This window comes from Drosophila grimshawi, unplaced genomic scaffold, assembly GCF_018153295.1.
Source record: "Drosophila grimshawi isolate 15287-2541.00 unplaced genomic scaffold, ASM1815329v1 contig_311, whole genome shotgun sequence".
Lineage (NCBI taxonomy): Eukaryota > Metazoa > Arthropoda > Insecta > Diptera > Drosophilidae > Drosophila > Drosophila grimshawi.
The window spans coordinates 20,305,201-20,324,862 of NW_025063098.1; the positions used below are offsets into that span (position 1 = coordinate 20,305,201).

Consider the following 19,662-nt stretch of genomic DNA (forward strand, 5'->3'; position numbering starts at 1 on the left):
CACACATACATAAGAGCATATGTAAGTATATTTATATGTATGTATGTAAGTGTGTGAGGTTTGTGTATATGTGTAGGTTTAGCAATTCAAGTGGCAAAAAAAGAAACATAACTGCGATAACAGTCGGAAGTTTGTTTAATTTCAGGGCACAATTTGATTTATTCTTGCTGTCGAGTTATATCTAGCAATATTTCTCACTATTGTAAATAATTAATTCATGTATTTCTTACATTTTACTGTATGTTTTTATATATTAACTACGATAATTGATTTGAATTTACTAAAGTACTATTTATGACTACTACAGTATTTTTGCTTCACTGTTATGCGTAAAGTATTTGGTAATATTTAAACAAATTTACGTGTTACGTTTCGGCTTTTCAAATTTTAAATTCGAGTTTCGTTAAGTGAGCAGATAGTTTCGTTCAATTTCAAATTGGCTGCAGCCAACCTTACGTTACGCAAATTCTTTGCTCACGTGAAGTAGGTCGCGCGCAAAACGCAATGATGAGTCGATAGTTTTAGTACTTGACACATCACTAACTGCAACAAATGGCGCCAAATGAAGCCTGCTGTTTTGTGTGTGATAAATAAATAATATATGCAACGTAAATAAAACAAAACCATGGCTGACTTTGGCAAAGCAAAAGTACTGCAAAACACGGGCAAATTCGTGAGTGAAACGCGTGCCGAGGGGTAAGTGCAGCTAAAGTGTAGTTAAAGTGGCAAATCGAAAGTTGTTTTTTATTATTTTTGATTCGTCCAGCGACGATTTCTTTAATGAGGCCGGTTATCGCCAGTCGCGTGAAAATGACAAAATCGACTCGAAATATGGATTTGACCGTGTCAAGGATAGCCAGGAGCGAACCGGCTACCTGATCAACATGCACACGGTGAGTTGCCACTTGAAGTAAAGCAATTATTAAATTGCCCCCTCGCCATTCGCAGAATGAGATTCTCGATGATGATCGCCGCCTGGTTGCCGCTCTGGATTTGTTCTTCATTCAGATGGATGGTTCGCGTTTTAAATGCACTGTGGCATATAAGCCGTATTTGCTGATACGTCCCGAGGCGAACATGCAGCTGGAGGTGGCACGTTTCCTCGGCCGAAAATATTCGGGGCAGTTGGCCAGTTTGGAACACATCAGCAAGGAAGATCTCGATTTGGCTAATCATTTGGCGGGGCTGCAGCAGCACTACCTTAAGCTCTCGTTCCTAAATCAGACGGCCATGACGAAGGTGCGTCGCGAACTAATGGCTGCAGTGCGTCGCAACACGGAACGCGAGAAATCCAATACGTACTACATGCAAATGTTGGCCAATTCCCTGGCCCAGTCCGCTGGCAGCGTTGATGATGGCGGCGGCAAGCGACAGCAGGATTATATGGATTGCATTATGGATATACGGGAGCACGATGTGCCGTATCATGTGCGTGTCTCCATCGATTTGCGCATCTTTTGTGGCCAGTGGTATAATATACGTTGTCGCAGCGGCGACGAGCTGCCGCTCATCACTTGTCGGCCGGATATATTGGACAGACCGGAGCCGGTGGTGCTGGCCTTTGACATAGAGACAACGAAGCTGCCGCTGAAATTTCCCGATGCCCAAACGGATCAGATTATGATGATCTCGTATATGATCGATGGCCAAGGCTATTTGATAACGAATCGTGAGATTATCTCATCCAATGTGGATGACTTTGAGTATACGCCGAAGCCGGAGTTTGAGGGCCACTTCATCATCTTCAACGAGGAGAACGAGATGCAGTTGCTGCAGAGATTCTTCGATCAGATCATGGAGGTGCGTCCGCACATTGTGGTCACGTACAACGGCGACTTTTTCGACTGGCCTTTTGTGGAGACGCGCGCGGCTGTCTACGATCTGGATATGAAGCAGGAGATTGGCTTCTCCAAGATGCGCGACGGCGTCTACTTGAGTCGACCAGCGATTCACATGGACTGCCTCTGCTGGGTGAAGCGCGATTCCTACTTGCCCGTTGGCTCGCAGGGCCTGAAAGCGGTGGCCAAGGCCAAGTTGCGCTACGATCCCGTAGAACTCGATCCGGAGGATATGTGTCGCATGGCCGTGGAACAGCCGCAGGTGCTGTCCAATTACTCCGTTTCCGATGCGGTTGCCACCTATTATCTTTATATGAAATATGTGCATCCATTTATATTCGCTTTGAATACCATTATCCCCATGGAACCCGATGAGATATTGCGCAAGGGATCGGGCACACTGTGCGAAACGCTGCTCATGGTTCAGGCGTATCATGCGAACATTGTGTTCCCCAACAAGCAGCAAAGCGAGCTGAACAAGCTCTCCAACGAGGGCCACGTCCTCGACTCGGAGACCTATGTGGGCGGTCACGTCGAGGCGTTGGAGTCGGGTGTCTTTCGTGCCGACATCCCCTGTCGCTTTCGCCTCGATCCGCATATGGTCAGCAAGTTGATGGAGCAGGTGGACGCGGTGCTTAAGCATGCTATTGAGGTGGAGGAGGGCATAGCCCTTGAGCTGGTCAGCAATTTGGCTGAGGTGAAGCAGGAGATTGTGCAGGCACTGCAGGGACTACACGACATACCCAATCGGCTGGAGCAGCCGGTCATCTATCACTTGGATGTGGGTGCTATGTACCCGAACATCATTCTCACGAATCGCCTGCAACCGTCGGCAATGGTCAGTGACATGGATTGTGCCGCCTGCGATTTTAATAAGCCCGGCGTGCGTTGCAAGCGTTCCATGGATTGGTTGTGGCGTGGCGAAATGTTGCCCGCCTCGCGCAACGAATTCCAGCGCATACAGCAGCAGCTGGAAACGGAAAAGTTTCCATCGCTCTTTCCCGGCGGACCGACGCGTGCCTTCCACGAGCTTTCCAAGGAGGATCAGGCGGCGTACGAGAAGAAACGACTCTCCGACTACTGTCGCAAGGCATACAAGAAGACAAAGATCACCAAACTGGAGACACGCAACTCGACCATCTGCCAAAAGGAGAACAGCTTCTATGTGGACACAGTGCGCGCCTTTCGCGATCGTCGCTACGAATACAAGGGTCTGACCAAGACGGCCAAGGCATCGGTTAATGCTGCTATCGCCTCGGGCGATGCTGCTGAGATAAAGGCGGCCAAGGGACGCGAGGTGCTCTACGATTCGCTGCAGTTGGCGCACAAGTGCATCCTCAACTCCTTTTACGGTTATGTAATGCGTCGCGGTGCCCGTTGGCATTCCATGCCAATGGCGGGCATTGTTTGCTTGACGGGGTCCAATATCATCACCAAGGCTCGTGAGATTATCGAGCGTGTTGGTCGCCCTTTGGAGCTGGATACGGATGGTATCTGGTGCATCCTGCCAGGCTCATTTCCGCAGGAGTTCACGGTGCACACAACGCACGCAAAGAAGCAGAAGATTAACATCTCGTATCCGAATGCGGTGCTCAACACAATGGTCAAGGATCACTTTACCAACGATCAGTACCATGAACTGCGCCAGCCGGGGGCGCCCGGACAGCCGCCCAGCTACGATGTACGAGATGAGAATTCGATATTCTTCGAGGTGGACGGTCCGTATCTGGCCATGGTGCTGCCCGCAGCCAAGGAGGAGGGCAAGAAGCTCAAGAAACGCTATGCGGTCTTCAATTTCGATGGCTCCCTGGCCGAGCTGAAGGGTTTTGAGGTGAAGCGACGTGGCGAACTGCAGCTGATCAAGAATTTTCAGAGCTCCGTTTTCGAGTCGTTTCTCGCTGGGAGTACGTTGGAGGAGTGCTACGCCTCTGTGGCCAAAGTGGCCGATTATTGGCTGGATGTGCTGTATAGCCGCGGCTCCAATCTGCCCGATTCGGAGCTCTTCGAGCTGATCGCCGAGAATAAGTCGATGTCGAAGAAACTCGAAGAATATGGCGCCCAGAAGAGCACCTCCATATCGACGGCCAAGCGTCTGGCCGAGTTCTTGGGCGAGCAAATGGTGAAGGATGCCGGCCTGGCCTGCAAATACATCATATCCAAAAAACCGGAAGGCGCACCTGTGACGGAGCGTGCTGTGCCGCTGGCCATCTTCCAGTCGGAGCCGAGTGTGCGGCGTCATCACTTGCGACGCTGGCTGAAGGACAACACCATGGGCGATGCGGATATACGAGATGTGCTCGACTGGAACTATTATATTGAACGCTTGGGCGGCACCATTCAAAAGATTATCACCATACCGGCTGCGTTGCAGGGCTTGGCTAATCCTGTGCCGCGGGTACGTCATCCGGATTGGCTGCACAAGAAGATGCTAGAGAAGAACGATGTGCTGAAGCAGCGACGCATCAACGAGATGTTCACCAGCAGGCCACGACCCAAACCCGCACTGGGCACCGAGGATAAGCAATTGGAATTGGAATTGGGCGACATGGAGGATTTGGCGGGCAAGCAGGACTCGGAAGCCAGCACCTCCGGCAGACCAATGGTGACCAAGCGCAAACGTGTCCAACTCGATGACGATGATAATGAGAGCAATGCAGCAGAGTCATCACCACAGCCAAAGACCTGGCGCCAGGCGCTCGGTGCACCACCCGCCATAGGCGAAACCCGGAAGACGATCGTGGAATGGGTGCGCTTCCAAAAGCGCAAATGGGCCTGGCAACAGGAGAAGCGTCAAAATTGCCGCCAACAAAGCAAACGTCAGCGTGGTGGCGATGATTCAGCAACGGGTGCCGCCTCGTCACAGGCAGCGACTAGGGCAACCACAGCCACGGCCACATTGGGTGGCTTCCTGCGACGTGCACAACGTACGCTGCTGGATCAGCCGTGGCAGATACTGCAACTGGTGCCGGTTAACGATTTGGGCCAATTTACTGTGTGGGCGCTCATCGGCGAGGAACTGCATCGCATCCGGCTGACAGTGCCACGGATTTTCTATGTGAATCAACGCAGTGCGGCGCCACCCGAGGAGGGTCAGCTGTGGCGCAAGGTGAATCGGGTGTTGCCGCGTTCACGGCCCGTTTTCAATCTGTATCGGTACAGTGTGCCCGAGCAGCTGTTCCGGGACAATTGCCTGGGCATGCTGGCGGATTTGGCCACGCCCGACATCGAGGGCATCTACGAGACGCAAATGACTCTGGAGTTTCGTGCCCTGATGGACATGGGCTGCATTTGCGGGGTGCAGCGCGAGGAGGCGCGTCGTCTGGCGCTGTTGTCCACCCGCGAGCTGGAGAGCTTTAGCATTGAGCAGCTGGAGCAGCGACCACAGACACACATCCGATATCTGCAGCAGGCCGGCACAAAGCTGCGCAAAATTTATCTGTATCAGCACAATATACCCACGGCCAAGAAGGAGATGTGGGCACTATTCCTGCTGCCCAGCAAGAAGGCATTGGTCTTCGCCTTGGACACGGTGCGTGCTAATCAAATGCCCAACATGAAGCAGCTCTACACAGCGGAGCGTTTGGCCCTGATCAAGAGTCTGCAGCAGCAGGCACAGGCGGAGAAACTGCCTCCGGAAGATTTCAGCTTTGAGCTGCTCATCGAGGTGGATGTGAAGCAGATCTACAGGCACATTCAACGTGCGCTGGCCGCGTACAGGCAGGAGCAGCCGGGACCCACCATGCTCTGCCTGCAGACGGCAACCGAGGCCCGTAAGCTGAGCGCTGTGATGCCCGTGCTGCTCGAATTTCCGCAGGTCCAGATCCACATCTCGGACGATGCCAGTCTGCTGTCGGGGCTCGACTGGCAGCGACAGGGTGCTCGGGCTGTGGTGCGTCATTTCCTCAATTTGAACAATGTGCTGGAATTAATGTTGGATCAATGTCGTTATTTCCATGTGCCCATTGGCAACATGCCGCCAGATACAGTTCTCTTTGGTGCGGATCTCTTCTTTGCCCGCCTGCTGCAAAAGCACAATTTTGTGCTCTGGTGGTCGGCTAGCACACGGCCCGATTTGGGTGGACGCGAGGCAGACGACAGTCGTCTGCTCGCCGAGTTCGAGGAGAGCATTACGGTCGTTCAGAATCGTGCCGGTTTTTATCCGGATGTGTGCGTTGAACTGGCCCTGGACAGTCTGGCGGTGAGTGCACTGCTCCAATCGAATAAGATCCAGGAAATGGAGGGAGCCTCATCGGCAATAACGTTCGATGTTATGCCGCAGGCATCGCTCGAGGAAATGATCGGAACTGTGCCGGCGGCGACATTGCCCAGCTATGATGAGACTGCTCTCTGCTCGGCAGCGTTTCGCGTGATGCGCTCCATGGTGAATGGCTGGCTTCGTGAGGTGTCCATCAATCAGAACATCTTCTCCGATTTCCAAATCGTGCACTTCTATCGCTGGGTCCGCTCCAGTAACGCCTTGCTCTACGATCCGGCGTTGCGCAGATCCCTCAACAATCTGATGCGCAAAATGTTTCTGCGTATCATTGCCGAGTTCAAGCGTCTGGGCGCCACCATTGTCTATGCGGACTTCAATCGGATCATACTCAGCTCGGGCAAGAAGTCGGTGTCGGATGCGCTGGGCTATGTCGATTATGTTGTGCAGAGTTTGCGCAACAAGGAAATGTTCCATTCCATACAGCTGAGCTTTGAGCAGTGTTGGAATTTTATGCTCTGGCTGGATCAGTCCAATTTCTCCGGCATTCGAGGCAGATTGCCCAAGGGCATTGATGAGACAGTCACCTCAATTGTGGCGGGCAACACAACGTTGCGTCAGAGTCAGGCGAGAAGTGAGCAGGTGGATGACAGCGACGATAATGATGATGATGATGATGTGCAAGCACTTGAAGCAGCCCTCGATGAACAGCACGCGGACGAGGAGGAGGAGGAGGAGCTTGCCTTAGAGCTTAACTGGACCATTGGTGAGCAGCTGCCGGATGAGAACGAGTGTCGCGAGAAATTCGAATCACTGCTGACGCTCTTCATGCAATCGCTGGCGGAGCGCAAGAGCACCGAGCAGGCAATAAAGGATATATCGCATTGTGCCTTCGACTTTGTGCTCAAGCTGCACAAGAACTATGGCAAGGGCAAGCCCAGTCCGGGCTTGGAACTCATACGAACCATGGTCAAGGTGTTGAGCGTGGACAAGGGTTTGGCAGAGCAGATCAATGAGCTGCGTCGCAACATGTTGCGCCTGGTGGGCGTGGGTGAGTTCTCCGATCTGGCCGACTGGACAGATCCGTGTGATACGCACATAATCAACGAGGTCATCTGCAAGGCGTGCAATCATTGTCGCGACCTGGATCTCTGCAAGGACAAACAGCGCGCCCTGAAGGATGGCATGTGAGTGGTGCAGCCCTGCTCATAATTACATATCAACTTATAAATGTTATTTGATTTGGTTGCAGTCCTGTTTGGCTATGCGCTCAGTGCTATGTAGCCTACGACAATGAGGAGATAGAGATGCGCATGATTGATGTGCTGCAGCGCAAAGTGATGTCCTATGTGCTCCAGGATCTGCGCTGTGTGCGCTGCAACGAAATCAAACGCGAAAATCTCGCTGAGTTCTGCACCTGTGCTGGCAATTTCGTGCCCCTAATCAGTGGCAAAGAGATTGAAACGCTCCTCAACACATTTAATAACGTTGCCAGCTACCATAAGATGCAGTTGCTCCAGCAAACGGTGCTGCAGGCACTAAAAACTCCCCGTTAAACATGAGCCAGCGACATTTAAGTATTTTCTAAATATGGATTGAAATTTGTGTTGATTAAACTCGTTTTACATTTCATTTCTACACTTTTAATTTTCTGTAACTGACTCATAATAGTTGGTCACATTTCGTAATTTTTCAACCTTTACTCTAAATTGTATGGTTTAAGTGAGCTTTTATAACGCAGCCAATTTGGTTGTCTACACTTGGCTTCCGGCAGCTGGAGCTGCACCGAAAGAAATTATAAAAGTCGGCTGATCCCAGCAAAACGCTTCCTTAAGTTTTTGAAAAGTGCTAGTTGAAGAAAAAATCGTAGGTCTGCCAGAATTCTTTTATGGTCAAAATAACGTGGCAACTGTATCGAAAATAAGACACTATTTAGACAAATCGAAAGCAAAAACAAAAAACTATAGAAACCACACAAATGTATAAAATAAGAACAACGGAGAACGTTGCAGTCAGGCGTAACCGACTGAGAAATTCTTTGATAACATAACTAATACCAGCTGATAGCCGGAAGCAAGGAGCAGAGTGGGCGCAGCCAAAAAATACCGAGATGGTTCTTAGTAATCTTCCTTTCAATTTTGGTATCTGTAACTCTTAAATTGCAGGAGATATGGGCTTTTGAGAACTTTGGGCGTGGCAAAAAAGATGTTGGAGGACGATCTTAGTAATTCGATGTTTGGTAACTGTAGCTCTTAAATGCGGGAATCTTGGAGGCGGAGACATACATATTAATACATATTAATAGCATCACGTACTAAAAGTCCCAAAATACCAGTTACAAAAATCTTTTTTTAAATAATACATACAACAGATATTTATGTACATAAGTATAAATATAAAACCAACCAAAAATACCTTAATAATCCCCACAAAAAAAACATATACCAGAAAAATACACATAATGTAATAATGTAAAAATGACTGTGTAAAACAATAAAAATAAAATCAGAACCAAATCTATTATGTATAAAAACATTCACTGTTGACATGAACATTGAACAGTGCACTCCAAACACTTAAGGAGTTAATAAACAAATAAAATTGTTTTAGTCATATACAAAAAAAAAAGTAATTGAATTAAATGAATTATTAAAATGATTAATGTTGTATTTTTAAAATCTATTCACCTTTTGAAAATTATAATTGATTACGGTGCCAGTTTATATTACATATTAGTATATCCACTCTAGAAGACAAGATAAACAAGAAGGATGCTAGCAAATAAACTTCAGAATAGGTAATAGGTTTATTTGTAGGGAATCTCTTTTAACTCGCATTCAGAGATTCATGGTGATTATAGACAGCGAGGATCGATTACCAGCTCAGATACCGCAAATTTTAGGGGACAGTCAAGTAGGTATAAGCAACTCCCCTCTAATAATACTAACTGTAACTAACAGGGTCCCGACCGCCGCTGTGAACCAGAGGCCTTCTTGTAGGTTATATTTAAAGAAGGAATTGTATATTCTAGGGAATTCCTTTCAAAAGACAGATTGAAAACTACAACTTGAGTTGACAAAGTTCAACGATCTGTCGTCGTCGAATAAATATACGGTCTGTGCCATTTGCTAATCAGTTAAGAGCGTTCATAAATTTAAAATCATTCACCCGAATCGATGTTTAAGCAAATTGATAATAAAAACAACTTTCTCATAAAGCATATTTAAAATTGAATTTTGTGAGAAAACATGTTTTTTTTTTTTACAATGAGAATATTTGATGCAAGCCTTAATGCGATAAAGTGAAAAGTAAAAGTAGAGACTTTTTAATGGGAATATTAGGCCACGGCTACTGGCTTACCATCTCGAATATACTCTTCAAAGTTCTTGTCATCTAATAGTCCAGGATCAAAATCGTTAATAATCTGAGGTAGGACTGGATTTTCCAACATTGTAGAGTGATTGCCCTCGATGACCTTTAGGGTTACTTTACCAGAAGTTAGCTGGGAAACACAATAATCTTCTTCGATGTCCTTTAGGGACACCTCTGCGGGACGGACTAACATAATGGGAGACTTCAAGTCCCTTATGCTGTTCAGATCGAACTTCGCTGCGATTTTAACCCTTCGGAATAAGGCCTCGATTATCACTTTGAAGTATTCTTTGCTGTAGATATTCTGTTTGTCCACATATTTCATGAATAAATCCATTTTCTCCTTGAGAGTGTCGAGCTTGTGGAAAACGGCAGATACGCTCTCCTTAGTTTCCTCTGGGAATATTTGATTGACAATACTTGAGAACAGCAAGTCATACAGGGAGTTATCTGTGCAATTTTCTCCCAGATGTAAGTTCGTAAGTTTCGTTAGGAAATGCGGTGCACCATCTATCAAAAGAACATGTCCACGGTAACCCAATTGCTCCAGCAGTGCGGCCAGTTGAAGAGCCACATACGATCCATAAGAATATCCAATAAGGTAGAATGGATGTGTGGGCTTCAGCAGGGCTTTTACATGCTACAACAACAGAGTGATGATTATTTTTTAAAGATTTATTCATAAATATATTCGAAAAATCGAAATCTGTAATATGCTAACCTCCAATGTCTGTTGACCAATATCATTGATAGTCTCCAGCTCTGCAAACTGATGGAGTTGTAATACATTCGCCCTGCTGTTCAACTTGGCTCCAATATTATACCATGCTTGGCCAGCTGTTCCTTCTATGCCAGGTATTATAATGCTAGGTGGAAAATTTTGCTTTGTCAGTCTCCCATGCGTTTGAAGGGAATACATTATCTGATCGGAATGGGCTTCATCACCAAAGTTACGCAGTAAAAGCTCTATACCCATTAGCTTTCCTTCGGATGCTAAGATCATTTTCACCGCATCCGAATTATCCTTTTCCCTTGCCTCCATAATCTCTTGCAGCTTTTGGACGGTGAGTGACCGCAGATCCTGAGGAGTCAATACGAGTTCAAAGTCACGTTCAAGCGTTTGCTTGATTTCAACGGACATGAGTGAGTCCATGCCCATTTCGGACAGTGTTGTGCCCAGCGAGACAGACTTTAAGTCGCGTATACCCATTATGTGCATTACCGTATCGATAATACTTTCATTTCCGGAACGACCTGAGCGCTTTTCGGCAACAACCATACTGGCTACAACGGCCGATTTTGCACTTAGTAGTGTGTCCAGTTCGTGTAGGCATGATGAGATTCTTTGCTGCAGCGTTCCACCGATTTCCAAGTCAATTTTATCTTCGGCCATATCGGCGACTAATCCCACCTCACCCACAGCACCCCATTGAATGGCCTTGGCTGGCAGACCCTCCCGGCTGCGGCCCTCGATGATACGCTCCATGACAGAATTGGCCATGCCATAATTGGTTTGTCCAGCATTTCCACGACCACAGGACACACTTGAGAATACTACGAAATGGTCCAGCTCTGGGCACAAGGTGCGGGATAATGCATCCAAATGTTTGGTGGCAACCGCTTTTGGCGAAAAGCTTTGCACAAATTGCTCCATATTTTGATTGGCAAAGATGCCGTCACGTAGGGCAACTGCTAGATTGAAAATACCGCCAATTGGACCCAGTTTAGCAGCCTCCACCAAGAGATTGCGACAGCCCTCAACTGTTGATATATCTGCTGTGTTGACTACAACTTCACAGCCGTAATTCTTCCAAAGCCTGCGAGTTAGAGAGAGCGACCGCAAAATTATTAAGATGTTTACAGTTAATCCAATTGAAATAAGCAAATACATACGCAATTCGAAAGGACTGATAGTCCTTGGTAATGCCACGGCTGGAGCTGAGCACTAGCTTGCGGGCACCACGCAAGCACATCCAATCGGCTAATTCCAAGCCGAATCCACCCAAACCACCCGGAATGACATAAGTCATATGGGGCTTAAAGTAGATTTGGCTTTGGACACGTACTGGCAGAGTTTCGGCTGCTTCCGGGTTATCACGCACTTTAATTATGACCTTGCCAATATGCTTGCCACCAATCAAATGTCTGAAGGCCTTCTCAATCTCATTAGCCGGAAACACTGTGACTGGCAATGGTTGTATTATGCCACTGGAAATATCCATGTCAATGAGTTTCTTCAAGTGCTGCAAGCAAAATGAGATTTTATTAGATTATCAATAAATCGGAGTAACAAAATTGTACAAAAAATAATTACCCAAATATGATCATCGGATGCCACCAACAGACTATCCGCCAGCACCGCATGGAAGGTGAGCTCTTTGAGGAAACAGCCCAAGCCGAGCTTGGTATCCTTGGCCATATCGAATTTGCCAATCTCGAGGAAGTGGCCCGACTGCCCAAGACAGCGCACCGACGCCAGTAGCTTGTCTTCTGAGAGTGAATTCAGCACAAAGTCAACACCCTTTCCATCGGTTTCACACTGTATCATTTGCTCAAAGGACGTGTCTCGAGAATTGCCAATGTGCGATTCTAAAACGTGATATCTCTTTTATTTTTGAGCAGTAAACCAATACGTGACACAGCTTACATACCTTCCAGCTGTGGGAAGGTGTCCAAGAGGAATTTCTTCTTCAGTGGAGTACTGCATGTGGTATACACATCCAAATTGTCGGCCAATGCCACGCGAATTGCTGCCAGGCCAATTCCTCCTGTTCCGGCGTGTATAAGTATGCTCTTTCCTTTGCGAATGTCGGTTGCCATAAAGAATGCGTAATATACGGTTATATAAACAACTGGCACCGTAGCAGCATCCTGCAGCGACCAGTGGTCGGGAATGTTCCAAATAAGCTTCGATGGCTTATCCACATATGAAGCGACACCTCCCTTAACAACCATGCTCATAATTCGTCGACCGGTTTGCATATTGATGCCGGAGTATTCAAATCCAAGCACACAACTTTGATCGATTCGGTTAGAACCGTCTAATTCAGTTGCCAGTCGACCAGTTGCCAGCATTACGTCTTTGAAGTTGAGCGATGAGTACGCGGTCTTAATGATACAGTCTTCCGGATCAAGAGGTCCCTCAAACCAGCGCAATGACGACAAATCTCCGTGCTGCATCACATTTCCATAAATGTGATCTAGTCTAGGTTTGACCTCATCATTAACGGGCAGATTCAGATGTCTGAGACTTCCCCAAGTTCCCTACACAAGTTGTCGGGTTATTATGAAATATTTCAGTTCACATATATATATACTTACATGGCGATATATGTTGAAAGCCAGGCCCAGTGCAAATTGGCTGGAATAAAATGGATCTGCTAAGTTAAACTCGGGTGCTTTCGGATCATCAATATAGAAACAGGTGACCAAGTTGCCATCGGGCTCCTTTCGCAAGCAATTCACTAATCCAACCAGACCATTGTGTTTCTCATTGAAAGCGTAGGCAACAACAGCACTCTTCATACTAATGGCAGACTGCACCTGACTTATCCACTCAAACTTCATGTCGCTATCAGAAACTTTGACGACAGTCGGCTGCAATTGCAATTTCTTGGAGATATTCTGGAGTAGTACGAAGACTTCCTCATTGTTGTCTATTGGAATGACCGTGATCAAGTGGAATTGTTCGGGCAGTTTTAAGTTGCTTATGTTTGTCGTGGGTCGTTCTCTAAGCAATAAGTAGCCGTTATCTACCAGAACCTTTTGGGCATTCATAATCACATCCTCGTTGAGATCTCCACGAGTTCCACCGGCTACAATGAAATGGTAATTGGATAGATTTTCCACCTTCCCATTTTCGATATGTATGCCAGGGATTTCATCAATCTTTCTGTCGGTCAAATACATGTACTCTCCAGTAACAATCGGTAAGTCCTCAATAGCATCGATAAACTTCGCCAAAACGTTGTCTCTTCCATCGGTGTCAACTTCCACGAGTTTTACCTTCGATATCGACATGTTTTCTAAGGCAAGTTGTACGCATATTCGTGCTGCATTTGATAGAGTCATTTCTGGTGCTGGCAAATAGGGCAAAAATTCGTACTGTTCCAATACTGGAATGCCGGGAGGTTTGCGCCTTTGAACCAGACTGGCATGAAGTCCAATCACTTCAATGCCACCGGCTACAATGCGATTATTCTTATGATCCACATAAACATCAATAATTCGGTTCTCGGGATCCATTTTGTTTATCACATCGAAATGAGGAATTCCATTTATACGAAGCTTACGAATTTTCGTTGGGAGCAAGAGGGAGCGCGAATCTGTGCCCAATATCTGAATTTGTAGCATTGCGTCCATAAATGTCACCCAGTTATAGTCCCATTCAACCGTTCCATATAATCCATCCGCTCGAGCGCTGCGAACGGGTTGGAACGCTCCATTATAATGGTATCCACGTAGTCTTAGTTCCTTGTAGAAATCTTTTTTGGCAAGCATCGGGAATTTCGATTCGTTCTGGAAATTATATATTTCCGGTGCGAGTGGCTTCTCAATCTCTCTTATATTACCTGTAACTACCAAGCTACCCGCTTCAGTTATCTGAAATCAATATATTTATATACTCAGATGCATTAAGAGTTGCATAAGAATAACGAATTTAGTCTACCTCAAAGTGGCCGCTGCCATAGTTAATCATAACATTCAGTTCAACTTCTCCATTAACTGACATATTTGTGGCTCTCAGGAATTGCACCTCCTCAAATTCGACTGAAATATCCGTGTAACTTGGCCCATGATGCATTAGAGAGAACGTCTTCCAAACGTATTGTAAATAGCTAGTAGCGGGTACGAGAATTTTACCATCAATAATGTGACCACCCATACACTCTTCATCACTGGCCAAGTTAATAAGGAAAACGCGCTCTACACTGGCCTTAGTCTTCATATTCTCATACTTCGTCACAAACCAATCTTCACTGTGATCCCAACGGATGAGAGAACTAATGCCCGGAGTTGATCGTGAAACAGGGAATTCAACTTTGGGATATAAGTTGGCCACCGGCACCATAACACCATTTTCATATAATCTGCAATAAAATGATTACAAGTTAATACATTTATATTAATATTCAATATTTGAACGCGTTACTTACTTGCCAAGTGCGGTCATAAAGAAGAGCGCATTGTTTTTGTTTCCTCGATGGGTTAGTGGTATATAAACACCATTAGGCATAGATCGCTTTAGGATGGCGCCCAATAAACCATGTGGAGCAAGCTCAATAGTCAATGCATTCTTGGGTAGTTCTGCAAAAGTCTCCTCGAAGAGTACACTGTGCAGCAGATTATTGGTATGGTATTCGGCAGAGCACAATTTATTTTCAGTTTGTTCCCATTCACTCCTCGGCACACTGGTACTCAGCCACTTGGCTGTCCTAGTCTTTGGCTGTGTGATTATCTCCTTCAAATATTTTAACAATTGGGGTCCCATAGATGCAATATATCTTGAATGATATGCAATATTCGAGCATGGCACTTCCTTTGCAAAGATATCTTTCGATTTTAGTTCTGCGACGAATCGTCGAACTTCATCAATGGGTCCCGAGATGGTGCAGGAGTCGGCACTATTGTGGCAGGCGACTTCAATGGCTTCCGGCAGCAAGTTCTTAATTGCCCTATACCCAATGCCCACAGCTGCCATACCACCTCTGATTTTTTTAGACTCCATACTGACTCGACCACGACAATAAGCAGCTAGTATCATTTGTTCAGCCGTTACTCCTCCATCTGCGTAGGCGCAACCCAATTCTCCAACGGAATGTCCAATAATAAAATCGGGTTCCAAGTTTAGTGAACGGAGAACATCAGTCAGACCAATTTGTACAGAGGCTATGCCGACAAAAGAGTGCAAAATATTCTCGTAAATTGCAGGATCGTTCGAAGTGAGGATATTAATGAGGTCGAGGCCCTTCGGAACTAATGTATTGTGGGAGATTTCAATGGATTGCCGGAAGCGCGGAATCATCATCAATGATGCTCCCATTTCGTTCCACTGTGAACCCATGCCGCTGAATACCCAGACAATGGGCCGCTTAAGGCCAGTGTAATGCTGAACATTCCTAACCAAAGATTTTGTTGGTTGGTTGCCGTTATTGCCGAATATGCCATATCCTCGAAATACCATGCCGGATACTTCTTCCTCTTGTATATTCTGCAACAGTCCAATGAACTCGGCATCCAACGGTTTCTTCTCAATCCCATTGAAAATCTCATTGACAGCATCCTCCGTTCTGCCAGCCCATGTCACAATCCTGGGCAGATTATCCTCAGGTATTCCATAGTTTACCTTTGACTTCGGATGTGCTTTAAGAATGGCATGTGCATTGGCGCCACCAAACCCGAATGAATTAACTGCGATACATGGCTTTGGCAGAGGAGTGACATCCTTAACCACAACTAAACGTTCCTCCGCCAGTGCTTTTATTGTTCTTTTCACCTCGGTAAAGTTAATATTGGGTGCTATTAGGCCAGTTTCGAAAGCAAAGCACGCTTTCACTAGTGAACAGATACCAGAGGCAGGTTCCGAATGTCCAATATTTGATTTGACAGAGCCCACAAGAAGTGGCTCCTGACGCTGGCTACACAGCACACTATCAATGGCCTTGCACTCTTCGGGATCACCCACAACGGTGCCAGTGCAATGAGCTTCCAGGTAACCCATGTCATTTGGTGTTAGATCAATTTCCTTGTAGAATTCCAATAGTAGTTTTCTTTGAATATTTCCTGATGGATAGGTAATACCTTCCGGCTTGTATCCATCACAGTTGGTTTTCGAATAAACCACACTTGCGTAGATGCGTTTCGCATCTCTTTTCCTCTGAAGGAATAGGCAGTTAATTGCCTCAGAGCGTGAGTATCCACATGCATCTTTGTCAAATGGGCGACAGTAACCGTCCTGCGACAAAACACCGAGTCTGAAACATGGAATATGAGTATTTTACAAAAGCAATAGTGATGACAAGCGAAGAGCTGCTTACCGTGCAAATTGAAGGGTCACAAAGGGATGCAACAACAAATTGGCACCGCCAATAATTGCAGCGTCAATTTCACCATTTCGAATTGCACTAAATGCATTATCCAAGGCATACATTGAACTGGAGCAAGCCGTGTCAAGCAAAAAGGACGGGCCCTCTAAACCAAGGGTGTACGAAATCCTATTGGCCAGCATTGCGCGACTGCAGCCGGTGATGCCAAAACCCCCCGACGAAACCTTCTCATAGAACCAAGTTTTCTCTGACTCAGATATACAAGATCCGATATAGACGCCAGTTTTCGTACCACGCAGGCTTTTCGGATTGATACCTGCATCAATGACAGCTTCGTACGCTGTCTCTATCAAAATTCGTGTTTGTGGATCCAAAGTATGCGCTTGCTTGAAGTGTACCCCAAAGAATGTTGCATCGAACTTTTCCAGATTGCTGATTTTACCAAATCGCTTGGGAATCTCAGGATTAAAATGACGCCAACGACGCTCATCGTCATCTACCATGTCAATCTGATGAAACAATATTAGCGTGAATCAGAATGACCAATTATGTAATCGATATTATTAATAACTCTTTAGTTTTTAAGATTGAAAATCATTCTAGTTGTTTATAAGAAAAATGGAGACTGACTAAATAACATTATATTTAATTATAATATTAAATTTTTGCTCACCCAACATTTTTTTTTTACACTGTCTTGCAATTATTAAATGAAAATGTTGAAAAAAATGTTTAACGACTAAAAATTAAATATACAAATTGTAGATATTTCTGTTTTATAAAATTAGGAAAAGAAAGTCACTCAAATTATTGAATTTGGATTAATCTTTTGACCGGTTTAAATTGGAAATATTTGTATTAACTTAAAGGGTTGAATTGTTCAAGAAATATATAAATTATATTTCCACATAAATTTAAAATACACAGATCGTAGTTTCCGAAAGATATTTTCATATTGAAATATTAAAAAATATTATAAAATGAAAGTCTCGTATATTGTGGAATTAAGTTCAGTAAATTATATTACATATAATTTATGAATTTTATATATTATATTATCTGGTATCAACTTAATGAAAATTTTGGATATATTTATAAATTTTTAGAGTCACTTGAATTAATCAAGAAATATATATTATTCCAGATAAATATGAACTACACAAATCATTGTTTTTATCAGTTAATTCCGTATTAAAATATTATTTAACGAATGTCGTGTATCTTGTTGAATTAAGTGTTAACTGTTGATTGTTGTAATAAATATAACTTGTTTCCATTTCAAACTTGTGTTGTAATTTTTTGAATTGAAGTAATTCCACATAAGCATTTTTATTTAAATCGATTGTGCGATTGCAAACCTTGTTGTAAAGATTGTACTCGTATTCGGAGATATTTTTGCAATTGGGAAATTTCCCGGCCATTCCAGAAATAACAATATCATCGCCATCTGTATCAGGACGCGATCTAGAGTATTTTTTATTCTTTTTTGCCATGTCAGAAGCCATATCTTTGAGTTTTAAACACTTGATTTGTACTAGGGGTAATGTTATTATTTATTAAACGTCCTTTGACAGGCTTGATTTCACTTGTACACTAAGATATATATCACAATATGGTTAAAGTTTGCGTTTCGTTCCGAAATGTAATCCAGCGAGAGAAAGCGAACGAATTGCCAGACAAACAGCAATTAAACCCATACCTTACCCACTAGCTGCTTTTATACACTTATTACGAAGGGCATATCACAAAGTCAAAAAAGGAATAAAAGTGGTGAATACTTTGACCAGATACTCTTCCCAGCAAGAAAGTCAACGAATTCCAAATTAATTAAGCAATTGATTTTGCCGTGCACTGTGATGTCAAATGCTTTTACATTTTTAGTATAAAAATGTGTGCATCGATAGATATGTGTAGTCGTTGCAGTTGACTTAATGTATTTTAGTTTCGGTATAAAAATTATAAATATTCAAGTACAACGTTGCACTCTAAATCGAAGAAAATGTGCAATTGTGTGGCTAATGCAGTACGCTTTGCATAATTCATACGTGCTCAAGGGAACGGCGCAGATCCTTCAGCAATCTGATGTTTCTGCGCGTCGTTGCCGAGTTGAAGCGTCTGACGCCACCATTGTTTATGTGGACTTTAATCGGATCATACTTAGCTCGGGCAAGAAGTCGGTGTCGGATGTGCTGGGCTATGTCGATTATACTGTGCAGAGTTTGCGCAACAAGGAAATGTTCCATTCCATGCAGCTGAGCTTTGAGCAGTGTTGGAATTTTATGCTCTGGCTGGATCAGTCCAATTTCTTCGGCATTCGAGGCAAATTGCCCAAGGGCATTGATAAGACGGTCACCTCAATTGCGGCGGGCAACACAACGTTGCGTCAGAGTCAGGCGAGAAGTGAGGACGTGGGTGAGTTCTCCGATCTGGCCGACTGGACAGATCCGTGTGATACGCACATAATCAACGAGGTCATCTGCAAGGCGTGCAATCATTGTCGCGACCTGGATCTCTGCAAGGACAAACAGCTCGCCCTGAAGGATGGCATGTGAGTGGTGCAGCCGTTCTCATAATTACATATCAACTTATAAATGTTATTTGATTTGGTTGCAGTCCTGTTTGGCTATGCGCCCAGTGCTATGTAGCCTACGACAATGAGGAGATAGAGATGCGCATGATTGATGTGCTGCAGCACAAAGTGATGTCCTATGTGCTCCAGGATCTGCGCTGTGTGCGCTGCAACGAAATCAAACGCGAAAATCTCGCCGAGTTCTGCACCTATGCTGGCAATTTTGTGCCCCTAATCAGTGGCAAGGAGATTGAAACGCTCCTCAACACATTTAATAACGTTGCCAGCTACCATAAGATGCAGTTGCTCCAGCAAACGGTGCTGCAGGCACTAAAAACTCCCCGTTAAACATGAGCCAGCGACATTTAAGTATTTTCTAAATATGGTTTGTAATTTGTGTTGATTAAACTCGTTTTACATTTCATTTCTACACTCTTAATTTTCTGTAACTGGTTCCAAATTGACTCATAATAGTTGGTCACATTTCGTAATTTTTCAACCTTTACTCTAAATTGTATGGCTCGAATGTGTTTGGTTATTCGAATAAGTAGTAATTATATTGATTATGCTTATACTAAATAAACGAGTATTGTTTAAATATTCACTCGAGATAAATTTGATGAC

At 44.8% G+C, this 19,662-nt stretch overlaps 3 protein-coding genes across 3 annotated transcripts; 2 read left to right on the forward strand and 1 right to left on the reverse strand.

Annotated features, from left to right (window-relative positions):
* Positions 1-567: 567 nt before the first annotated feature.
* LOC6567304 (DNA polymerase epsilon catalytic subunit 1) lies at positions 568-8,262 on the forward strand. The gene is made up of 4 exons (XM_001993588.3): positions 568-696; positions 767-893; positions 949-7,238; positions 7,304-8,262. The coding sequence occupies exons 1-4, from the start codon at positions 626-628 to the stop codon at positions 7,605-7,607; spliced, it is 6,792 nt and encodes a 2,263-aa protein (XP_001993624.1). The 5' UTR covers positions 568-625; the 3' UTR covers positions 7,608-8,262.
* A 1,055-nt stretch (positions 8,263-9,317) lies between these two features.
* Positions 9,318-17,989, reverse strand: LOC6570831 (fatty acid synthase). Its single transcript, XM_043214816.1, has 10 exons — positions 17,828-17,989; positions 16,461-16,978; positions 14,580-16,397; positions 14,093-14,513; positions 12,745-14,025; positions 12,075-12,687; positions 11,738-12,012; positions 11,317-11,666; positions 10,145-11,240; positions 9,318-10,063 (listed from the first exon to the last, which is right to left on the reverse strand). The coding sequence occupies exons 1-10, from the start codon at positions 17,972-17,974 to the stop codon at positions 9,389-9,391; spliced, it is 7,194 nt and encodes a 2,397-aa protein (XP_043070751.1). The 5' UTR covers positions 17,975-17,989; the 3' UTR covers positions 9,318-9,388.
* A 498-nt stretch (positions 17,990-18,487) lies between these two features.
* LOC6570830 (DNA polymerase epsilon catalytic subunit 1) lies at positions 18,488-19,386 on the forward strand. Its single transcript, XM_043215236.1, has 2 exons — positions 18,488-19,017; positions 19,083-19,386. The coding sequence occupies exons 1-2, from the start codon at positions 18,488-18,490 to the stop codon at positions 19,384-19,386; spliced, it is 834 nt and encodes a 277-aa protein (XP_043071171.1).
* Positions 19,387-19,662: the final 276 nt, after the last annotated feature.